General features: G+C 47.4%; 2 protein-coding genes and 1 pseudogene across 5 annotated transcripts in view; 1 reads left to right on the top strand and 2 right to left on the bottom strand.

The window, feature by feature from the left end:
- Positions 1–695: 695 nt before the first annotated feature.
- LOC100392926 (leucine-rich repeat-containing protein 37A) lies at positions 696–7,741 on the bottom strand. 4 transcript variants are annotated; one of them, XR_013535634.1, is made up of 5 exons: positions 6,903–7,741; positions 6,306–6,407; positions 3,175–3,227; positions 1,139–1,419; positions 696–855 (listed from the first exon to the last, which is right to left on the bottom strand). XR_013535634.1 is itself a non-coding variant. In XM_078373395.1 (5 exons), the coding sequence occupies exons 1-4, from the start codon at positions 7,054–7,056 to the stop codon at positions 1,284–1,286; spliced, it is 426 nt and encodes a 141-aa protein (XP_078229521.1). In that variant the 5' UTR covers positions 7,057–7,741; the 3' UTR covers positions 696–855; positions 1,139–1,283. The 4 variants fall into 4 exon arrangements, 1 of the variants encoding a protein (XP_078229521.1); XR_013535635.1 differs by having other exon boundaries at positions 3,175–3,224; XM_078373395.1 differs by having other exon boundaries at positions 6,922–7,741.
- Positions 7,742–7,751: 10 nt separating this feature from the next.
- On the bottom strand, positions 7,752–10,621 carry LOC144582813 (uncharacterized; annotated as a pseudogene).
- The window catches only part of LOC108590065 (leucine-rich repeat-containing protein 37A3-like), a 27,145-nt gene continuing 26,377 nt past the window's right edge, over positions 10,473–11,240 (top strand). The window contains 1 exon segment of the mRNA XM_078373382.1: positions 10,473–10,776. The gene's annotated coding sequence lies outside the window, so the exon portion shown is untranslated.

Here is an 11,240-nt window from a genome sequence, read left to right as displayed (position 1 = left end):
ATGGAACAGTGCAGCTATGGATGTGCATCAGTGAGGGATTGGGAGAGGCTAGGGGAGTACATGTGAATGGAGACGTAGCCGCACCAGCATGTTTTCTGAAATATAGTCTTGCAGAGGGCAGTTTGGGAAATTACTGCTCTCACACACTCTTCTTGACCCTACGCCTCTAGCATCTCTCTGCTATCCAAGGCTTGGGATTTTTAAAAAGAAAAACAACAACAAAACCAAAAAACAATGTGAATTTTCCACCATCTTATAAAGGTGAAAAGCCCCCTCCCACGTCTGGACGAACATGCATGCATGGGTTTGAGGGCTTGGGAAAAAGACAGGGCTTGGCCCCACAGTGCAGGTAGGCCCAGTGATCCTATGAGAGGGGCCAGGAGGTGGGGGAGGTCCCCTGTAGGCAGGAGGTCAAGCATGTTGTATTATATGACTGGTGCTTGATGAACCAGGGGAGAGGGCACCAAGAACAACAGTATTTAATTGAAAAATCTCCACTACCTAAGGGTATGTTTTCAGGTCTGGGTGACTAATTAGACTGGGAAACAAGGGAGGGCAAGATGGCCTGTGCTTCCCCTGCCTCCTGCCTCTGGTGGATGCATGGGCCACTGGCTTCAGTACTGTTTTTCTTTCTGATGGCCCTTGTTATTTCTGCATAAATATTTAACTACACATTCAAATGTCTAAACTATATATTGTAAGAAAAGCAAGTATTTATTTGTCAGAAGGTCTGAGGTAGGCTGGGGTTACTCTGTGTTGTCTTCCTACAGCAGGGCCTCACTGTCCTCCCCCTCAGCAGTGGACTCTCCGGTTGCGGTGTTCTCTGATGGAGTTTCTGCTGGGGCTTTGCTGTCCCTGGGATAAGAATAACAATGGCAAGGTTTTAATTCTTGAAAGGAGCAATTAAGCTTCTCGTCCCCTCCTCATTTTAGATGGGAACTGTGAGGGCCCATCATTTACCCCCCTCTTCATTTTAGATGGGAACTGTGAGGGCCCATCATTTACCCCCTCCTCATTTTAGATGGGAACTGTGAGGGCCCATCATTTATGCCCGTCCTCATTTTAGATGGGAACTGTGAGGGCCCATCATTTACCCCCTCCTCATTTTAGATGGGAACTGTGAGGGCCCATCATTTACCAAGTGTACCTGTTGAAGATCTCATCCTCACTGGCAGACTTCTTGTCGTGCAGCTTCCGTGCCATGTCATGTTTTTCATGCGTGTGGCACTGAGACGTCTGTACATATCCCTAAGCCAGAGCGGCCATCTTAAGAAAAAGCCACCCTAGAAGATAGAAAGGGAAATATTAATTTTGCATGTCTTCTGCTTTCTCTGGCCACAGCAATGAATCCTGCTCCAATGTACCTGAATCATACTTTTCGGTGAGGATGTCCTGTGTGGTAGACCTCTGGAAATGCCCCTGGGGAGACACAGGCACAAGACAGTGAGTGATGCTGCTGTTTCCCACGTCTCTCACATTGTACATCTCTGGTCTTAATTAGGACTAAATGAGTACCTCAGTCCAAAATCACAGGGAGCAGAACCACTGCAAACCACATACCTGGGGTCTTGAAAATTATTCCATGCAGGTGGGACTTTTAGAAGCTCTCCCCGTCTGTCCAGAAGGGCCCCACAATATAGCTGGAGGGACTTTGTGTGTGGCTCAGCATGGAGCACGGGGAGGATGTTCAGTCCCAAGCGCCCTTGTACAGTGAACAAATGGCACAACCATGCTAGGCAGAAGCATTTTACATCAGTCCCCTTCGGACTTGGTCTCAAGGCATCATTTGATGGGGGGTGGAGGATGAGGTCGCTTTTTTTTTCTAGATGCTGTATTTGCTTTATTCTTTAAGTTGAATCACCTCAAGCAAGTGCCTGAGTACAACTAGCCAAGTTGTCTATCTCATAGATCTTCATACAGCAGGCTGTCGCTGGTGAGTGAGTGAGCTGTGACATCAGCTTAAAGGACAACATATTCTTTTGAATGTGAATAAAATAGAAAAACCAGAGTGCATTGTGGACCATGGGGCAAGACACTCTCCCTTTCTCGTCCTCAGGTTTCCTATCACAAAGGACAAACTACTGTCTAAATTCTCTCCTATTTCTTCCTTTTTTTTTTTTTTTTTTGAGACCAGTTTCACTCTTTTTGCCTAGGCTGGAGTGCAAGTGGTGTGACCTTGGCTCACTGCAACCTCCACCTTCTGGGTTCAAGCGGTTCTCCTGCCTCAGCCTCCCAGGTAGCTGGGATTATAGCTGTGTGACAGCATGCCTGGCTAATTTTGTATTTTTATTAGAGATGGGGTTTCATCATGTTGGTGAGGTTAGTCTCCAACTCCCGACCTTAATTGATCCACCTGCCTCGGCCTCCCAAAGTGCTGGGATTATAGGTGTGAGCCACCTGGCTTGGCCTTCCTAGTTAAAATTCTGTGAGGTTTGTATAAAAGGAATACAGTGAGAACCCAAAAACCAGTAAGATGAAAAAGTAGTGTTTCCCCAGTTTGTGGATCCAGGGAAAAAAGAAAGGAAAAAAAGAAAAAAGAGAAAGTAGTGTTTCCTGCCACTTTAGAGGAAGGACTCACATATTCTTCCTTCCATCAGCCTTGATGGAGACTAGCACCCTCACTCCAACACCAGGTGGCCTTCCATGCCCCTACCCCAGAGCCTCCAAGAAGATCCCTAGCCTGCCACCACCAGCAGGAACAGGCACCAAAACCTTTCCCCTTCCTGTCCCTTCCCACCTCCGCAAAGGGCTGGGGACATCAGATGTGTCCTTGTTAGTTCCATCCAGCTCAGCTTTGGCTGGGGAGCTAATTTCAGGGGAATCAGGCTAAGCATTACGGTAAGTAAGTATTCTTCCTGTCTTGGGTAGTTTCCTCCCTAAAAAATGAGGACAGAGTTCTAAGCTTTCCTCTATTTCTTAAATTATAATTTAAAAATTGCTGGATTGGCTGGGTGCGGTGTCTCACACCTGTAATCCGAGCACTTTGAGAGGCTGAGGCGGGTGGATCACGAGGTCAGGAGTTTGAGACCAGCCAGGCCAACATGGTGAAACCCTGACTCTACTAAAGATACAAAAAATTAGCTGGGCATGGTGGTATGTGCCTGTAATCCCAGCTACTCAGGAGGCTGAGGCAGGATTAAAAAAAAAAAAAAAAATCACCAGACTAATATTTACCTTCGGAATTCTTCTTCACCGTCCTTTGGTGCCCTTCTATGATGGTATATCTGCTTTGGAAGAAAACACAATTAAGATTACCCATCACAACCACCACTATCTCCAAATCTGTATTTATTCCTTTTATTCATTATAAGACTCATCCACCTGAGGACAGAACTTTTTGGAGACAGGAATTGTATGCTGTTTACAGTGCTTTGATTCTTCCACAGTACACTCATCCTTGATATCTTGTAGGGGATTGGTTTTAGGATACTGCCCCCACACCATACCAGAATCTGTGGATACTCAATCCCTTATATATAATGATGCAGTATTTGCATATAACCAACACACATCCCCCATATACTTTATTCATTTAGAGACAGGATCACCCTGTGTTGTTCAGACTGGAGTGCAGTGGCACAATCACAGCTCGCTGCAGCCTCAGCCTCCTGGGCTCCAGTGATCTGCCTAACTTAGTCTCTTGAGTAGCTGGGACTACAGGTGCACACCACGATACCTGGCTATTCTTTATTTTTAGTAAAGACCACGTATCGCTATGTTGCCCAGGCTGGTCAAGTGATCCTCCCACCTTGGCTTCCCAAAGTGTTGGGATTACAAGTGTGAACCATCATGCCTGGCCCCATGTACTTTAAGTCATCACTAATAAAATGTATAGATATTGTACAATGGTGACAGTTGTTCTGCTGTAATTTCTATTTGTATTTTGCTGTTTTTTTTTTTTCAAATATTCAGCCTCATCTAGTTGAGTCTGAAGATGTGGACCTGCTGATACAGAGGGCTGACTGTATCTAACTTAGGGTCTTACATGCAGCTGGCACTTAATATATTTTATTGACTGTTTTAGATAAAATTCAACAGATAATTCCTAATAAAAACTCTTAAAAGTAGGAAAAAAAGGAAACCTGATTCCTTCCTCTAAAATGGCAGGAAAACCAGCCTGGGCAGCATAGCAAGACCTTGTCTCTACAAAAAAATTTTTAAAATCAGCTGCTGGCCTGTAGTCCTAGCCACTCAGGAAGCTGAGGCAGGAGGATCCCTTAAGCCCCAGACTTTGAGGGTACAGTGACTGCTCTCCAGCCTGGGTAAAAACAGGAAAGGAAGGAAAGAAGGAAGGAAGAGAGGGAGGGAGGGAGGGAGGGAGGGAGGGGGAGGGAAGGAAGGAAAGAGGGAAGGAAGGAAGGAGGGAGGGAGGGGGAGGGAAGGAAGGAAAGAGGGAAGGAAGGAAGGAGGGAGGCAGGGAGGGAGAAAGGAAGGAGGGAAGGAAGGAGGAAGGAGGGAGGAAGAAAGGAAGGAGGGAAGGAAAGAAGGGGGAGGTGGAGGAGGGAGGAAGGGAGGGAGGAAGGAGGGGAAGGAAGGGAAGAAAGTAGAGTATAACTATTGGAAAGGAAGAGACAAAACTATCATTATTTGCATATGAAATGATAAATATTAGACAGCCAAGAAAGCCTAAGAGGATCAACTAACATTTTACTGGAAGTAATATAAGAATTCAGTACGGTGGCTAAATACAAAATCAAGAGATCAGCATACAAAAAATTTTTTTATAAAGATGGCTACCTCGAATACTTTTCCCATGTACCACCAATAACTATTTATAAAAATGGGAAGAAAGATCCCATTTACAATGGCAATAAAAATGTATCAAGTATTTAGGAACAAAAATACAAAGATCTTTTATCTAACAGAAGATGTGTAAGATCTATATGATGAACACAGACTCTTCTGAAAGACATTCAAAAAAATGAATACATGACAAGAGATGTCACGTTCCTAGAATGTTGTACAGATGTTACTTGTCAAATTAATCTGCAAATTTAGTGTGATCCTATTCAAATCCCAAGACAGGTTTTGGTGGTGGCTATTTTTGAGACAGGGTCTTGCTCTGCTGCCCAGGCAAGAATGCAGTGGTATGACCACAGCTCACTGCATCCTCGACCTCCCAGGCTCAAGCAATCCTCCCACTTCAGCCTCTGAAGTCTCTCGTATGGTGTCTAAGCAATGGTGACAAATCTCACAAAGGGAGTAGGCTCAGAAGGGCTGGAGTATTCAGGGAAGGTATCAAGAAGAAAGACGAACTTGAGATGGCTTTTGAGAGATTCATAGCATTCCCTCAGGCAGAGTGAAACAAGGGAATTTTAAATGGACAAAGGTACAGACAAAAGTAGAAATGGGCATGGTGTGACCAGGGTATGGTGAGGGGCTGCTCTGGCTGGAATGGAGGGCTGCCACAATAATGGAAATGGTGAGTGAGGGAAATAAAGTTGGATTGGCAGCATAGCGTCAAGGTTGCCAGCTTATTAACTCACTCTTCCAATATGCTAGCACTGGCCTGTTGGGAAAAGTAATACATCGTGTAATCGAACAAAAGGCAAACAGAGGCAAGCTCTGGGAATGGGCGCTATAAACAGGACTCGCCCCAGAGTAGCCAGATACAGGCTTTAGATATGTAATGCAGAGTGAGCATCCCTAATCCAAGGAGAAATGTCTCATATGGTGTCTGAGAAATGGTGACACATCTCACAGAGAGCCTGGGCTCAGGAGGGCTGGAGTATGAGACATTCCCCCTCCCCTGTGAAATTAAATAAGTGGCCAACTACTTTTTTAAAAGATGGCTACCCTGTAGTGCTTTAACTGGACCTATTTAGACAATGCCCTACACACTGGAGAAGGAAGACACTGTGTGAGTCTGGTAAGTCTACAAGACGAGACCTCTCTTTTGCCTTGTCCTTCCTCTCCAGGGTGATGACAGCTCTGTGAGGGTGAAGATTAGACATTTCTCTTCATTTCAACAACAAGGAAGTAAATTAGTGGCAGAGTACATTCAATTGTCGACATAGTTTTGGGTGGGAGAAATTTTGCCATTATATCAACTTAATTTCTTAAAATAGTCTAGTGGGATTAACTTAATTTCAATTGACAGAAATGTCCTGGAAGTGACAATCCTTTAAAAATCCTGGAATATACATTACAGTAAAAGAACAAAGCATACCTCGGCCTTAAACAACTGAAGGAGAATGTCAAGTAGTAGTAGGTGGGAAAGTGGCTTTGATTTTCAGTTTGTGGGTTCTGAATCTACACAAAGACAGGATTGCATTCTGAAAACCTGAATTAATTATTGTCCTTACCTGAATGAGACAGAAAATGATGATTAAAATTGTTACAATTACAGTCACAGATACTGCCAGGATGAGTTTGTTGTTGAAGCCATATCCTGGAACTTTAGTGTGCTAAAAAACAACAATTTTTTTAAGAAAACAAAGAGATAGGATGAAAGCTAACTATTCAAAACCCCAGTATTCCAAGTGAGTAGCTTACAGGTTCTTTTTTATTTTTTTTGAGACAGGATTCCACTCTGTTGCTCAGGCTGAAGTACAGTGGTACGATCACGGTTCCCTGTAGACTTGACCTCCCTGGGTTCAGGTGATCCTCCCACCTTAGCTAGCCTCCTGAGTAGCTGCGACTACAGGCATGTGTCACCACACCTAGCTAATTTTTGCGTTTTTTGTGGAGACAGGGTTTCACTATGTTGCCAAACTCCTGGTCTCAAACTCCTGACCTCGAGTGTTCCACCCACCTTAGCCTCCCAAAGTGCTGGGATTACAAGCATGAGCCACCTGGCCAAAGTCACATGGCCAAGACAAGCTATGGCCTGTGAGTCCCAGGTTCTCTTGTGTTGGCACTTCCCTGACATATGCTAAATGATGGGAAAGTCCGGGTCTCACCTTTCTGTGTGGTCCTCACCTCACTTGACCTCTGCTCTTTCTGTTCACTCTGGGCTTCCGTGCTCTCATTGATATAGTTGTTGGTTTTCCACTGGTCCGTATCCCACTCTGCCTTGGATGCCTTTACTTCTTGCCGTTCACTGAGAAGCTTCATCAGGAGGCCTGTCTTGGAGATGAGCTTAGCACAGGCTAATTACACTTGGGTCTCAGAGCAGTCCATCTTCAAGGTCCGGATAACATGAGATATGTCGTCTCACACTGTTGTCTGGTTTAGCTGAATTTCAAACTGATCACCGGGGCGACGAGAGCAATGAGTAATTGAAGTTTTTGGGCTTGGGAAACAGGTCAGTGCCCAGGTCATTGTATTCCCATTTTATTTCACTGGTTTGTTTAAATAACAGTTGGCTCTAAGTTGAAGGCAGTCCCAGTGGAATCTGCCTCAGGAGGATTATTGTAGGTTGTGCCTTCAGAGATGGTGCCTTCTGGCATAGCATTGTTTTCATTAAAAATGTTTTCTCCAAAGGCATTTCCTGCACTGGTGTTCCTACATCAGTGTTTTCTATAAAATGCTCTGAAGTTCTAGAAAAGGATTTTTTTGGGGAGGCATGTCACCCAAAGATGAAGAAGCCCCTCTGCATGGAGGCCTGGGCCTTTTTCTGACTCCAGATGCAGATCTCTTAAACCTTAAATCTAATTGCCTCCGCACACCTAGTCTGCCTCCATATGCGTCCCGCTTGCCTTTCAAACTGGTTTCACTGTAAACGCAGTTCAATTCTAGTTTACACTTGGTCCAATCTAATCCCCAATCACATAGTCTTCAACGGCTCCCTCTGCCCAAGCCCCAAAAGACTAGGTCTCCGAACCAGGCCCCATCCATCCACGGGCTCGGACCTCCGAAAGCAGTATTTTTTTCTAAAATTTATGGTTGGTTTTCTGTCTAACCTCAGGTTGGGCTTTTGCAGAGGTGGAGGCGGAGGGCTCATCCATGGAGAAGGGTTTCAGCAAAGAGGAGACCCCTGTCTTATGCTCTTGGGTGAACAAAGGCTTGGTGTAGATAGTGTTTCCCACTAACTTCTTGGGCCTCTGCACCAGGTGAGGCTGTTCCAGTTCCCTTGGGGCCGCACTCCCGGGCCTTTTTCCCTTGGCAGTGTTTTCCACAAATGCCTGGGCACTCTGTTCCCTCCTGATGCTCTGCTTTCCCACCTCTTTGAAGTGCCTTTTCTGGATGCTCCTTGGGCCCATGAGGACTCTGCTCTCTGCAGGCTTTTTCCTACACTTTGAATCTTTGCCAGGCTGTTTTCCTGTGGTTGGGCAGTTTCTAATTTGGTCCAAAAATTTGGGACCTAAAAGCCTGGACTGTACAAGCATGGCAGTTTTTTCTTCCCGTTTAACCTCATCGATTTTTTCTTGAATTTCTGCATCTAACACACGTTCTTGAATTTCTGCATCTAACACATTGAGAAATACAGCTTTCTCAATTTATTTTCTTAAGTTGAGTTGTTGGGTGCAGGTTGAAGAGAGGGGCTCTTTATATTGTTTTTCAAAATACCCAGGGGCCTGTCACCATCTTGTGAACCTGAAAAAAGCAGTTTAATGAATGGTAACAACATTGCCTCCACATCCTCTAGATTTCCTGCCGAGAAATAACTTGTCTGACTGTAACTTAAAATGAGGGTATTTTTGCAAAAACGTCGGTAGGGGGAACTGGTGAGATCACAGTTAGGGGACTGGAAATATCTGCCTTCTCCCTCTAGATCCCCTAGGTGTTCTGTGGAACTGCCTTTCAGTACATGAGGTACTTGAGGGGGCTATATCGGGTTGGGCTGCTAGGCCTATGTAAAACGGTGGCTGTGGATTTAAGCATAGCCAGCAATCTTTTCCTAGATCTGGGTTTGTCTGGTTGAGCAGGTGGTGTGTGGCAGACAACATGTTTAGAAGGTTCAAGCCTTCTATGTCTGGGGCGGGGGGCTTCTGTGAATAGGTTCAGAATGGTGATAGCAGAGCTAGGAGTGGAGGATAGGTTGGGAGTAGCAGGGCTAGGACTGGGGGCTTTCTGGACCTTGGGGATGACTTCTGGGGGCCTTAGGACCTCGGCTACGGGTCCCACTGGGCGGTCAGTTCTGGGCAATGGTATACGCTGGATGGTAAAGATGTTTTCCTTATCACGTCCACTCACATATACCCTAAGACCCCAGGTTCGTCCTGTTGCTCATCTCCCATCTGGTTACAGAACCGTTATTTTGAGTGGGTTACAAGAACCGGTGTGGCAAGGGCTCGGGGGAGAGTCTCGGATGAACTTTGGCTCCAGATGGGACCAACAGTAACAGCTTAGTGCACCGGTCTCAGGTGAGAGCATCAGAGCCAACACTCAGGGTGGGAGGAACCAGAGAAGGGGCCCCATCTAAGGGTGAACTTGCAGAATGGGAGAGAGATGGAGAGTTGAACAGTGGATCCTGGGGTGGCAGGATCAGTAGGGCTCCTGCATTTGGTGCACTTGTATGTTGTGCAGGACAGGTCTCAATTATGCATAGTTATGTGTAGTGCTCCCTTCAGAGTGAGGAGCTCTCGTGGGTGTTGCCTGTTTTGTGGGTAAGCCTGACTCTGGGGACAGTCAAATGGAAGAGGCAAAAGAGCAGTTGAAAAAATGTTTGCGTTAGGCTGAGCAGCTCCCAAGAAGCAGCTCCCAATTCGTTCCATGCCAAGGCCTGCCCCTGCCTCACCTCCCTTCCTCCTGAGCCAGGGGTTCAGCCCACTAGCACTAGTGAGGGGTTGGGGGCCCTGCTAGAGCTGGGACCACCATTGACCTGACCTGTGGTTTGTTTCTCTGCCAGGAAGTCCCTCTGGATTGGACTCCAGTTAAAACACTGTCCTTCCTCACATGGTCTCTTACAGTGCTGCCGCTCATACCCTATAAATTGCTTCCACTCGGTCCCCTCCATCCAGGAGGCCTGTCCTGGAGATGAGCTTAGCACAGGCTAATTGCACTTGGGTCTCAGAGCAGTCCATCTTCAAGGTCCGGATAACATGAGATATGTCTTCTCACACTGTTGTCTGGTTTAGCTGAATTTCAAACTGATCACCGGGGGACGAGAGCAATGGGTAATTGAAGTTTTTGGGCTTGGGAAACAGGTCATTGTATTCCCATTGTGTTTCACTGGTTTGTTTAAATAACAGTTGGCTCTAAGTTGAACGCAGTCCCAGTGGAATCTGCCTCAGGAGGATTATTGTAGGTTGTGTCTTCAGAGATGGTGCCTTCTGGCATAGCATTGTTTTCCATAAAAATGTTTTCTTCAAAGTCATATCCTGCAGCGGTGTGTTTTACATCTGAAGGAGCAAAAAGTTCTGGGAAAGGATTTTTTTGAGGAGTCCTGTCTCCTAAAGATGAAGAAGCCCCTTCTGAAGGGGAATTTATGAGGCTCTTTGCTGCAGAGAACGGAGGCTTCTTGGCAAGCATCAGTCTGTTGAGAGAACTTTTCTTTCTGAACTTTCGACTCTTTTTGACCTTGGGTGTTCAAAAAGAACTCCCTTGGGAGCGAGTTTTATGAAAGCGGTCTCAGCGCGGTCGCCTCCGTCCCTCACCGACCCTGCCGCAGGCCCAGCCTGGCCTCCTCCCCGGCGGCTGGCTGCACGCGCCGAAGCTCCTGCGCCTTCCGGGTCTCACGGCGCGCACAACTCCCCGCGCCCGCCTGCACAGCCGCGCCCGGACGTCGCCGGCCCATGGACGCGGCCTCGGGCCCGTTGCCTCCCGTTGCAGCCCGCCTCTGAGGCGCGGTTCGCCACAGGCCCGGCTCATCCGCGCCGCAGCCGAAACCCTGGACGCCAAGCAGCAGCTGCAACTAGCAGCGGAGCACCCCACGCACTGCACCGAGCGCGGGTAGGTGATGGGGTGTACCGGGTGGGGGTAGCGCCCGACGCGATTGGCAGCTCCGCCGGCCAACGGCGGCGGCGCCCAGGGTTAAGTAGTGCAGTCCGGTAAGGCTGGGGTCCCGGCTTGGGACGTTCAGGTCTGGTGGACTGGCGCCGAGGCCCGCCGGGCTGACAGCTGCCGGGCTCCTGCGGCGGCCGCGGGGAAGGCGGAGCTGACCTCCTGCTGGCTCTCGGCAAGCCCCCAGCCTCCACGGTCCCTTCCGTAGGCATCTTCCCGAAGCCCAGCTCAGAGAGGATTAGTTTAGCACCTACTGTGTACCAGGCCCTCTCGTAGGAGTCATTTTAGCGTCGGAAAGCGCTGGATACGGCTCCAAGGGCTCGCTCATTAAAGTTTCCCAACCTCTCCATTCTCAACCCCATCTTACACAGGAGGAGACTGAGGAACAGAGAAGTAATAGCGGGTAGCGTTTC

The sequence above is a fragment of the Callithrix jacchus genome, chromosome 5 (genome assembly GCF_049354715.1).
Source record: "Callithrix jacchus isolate 240 chromosome 5, calJac240_pri, whole genome shotgun sequence".
In the NCBI taxonomy this organism is placed as follows: domain Eukaryota; kingdom Metazoa; phylum Chordata; class Mammalia; order Primates; family Cebidae; genus Callithrix; species Callithrix jacchus.
The sequence above is the reverse complement of the archived record's forward strand: the minus strand, read 5'-3'. Positions and strand labels throughout refer to the sequence as shown.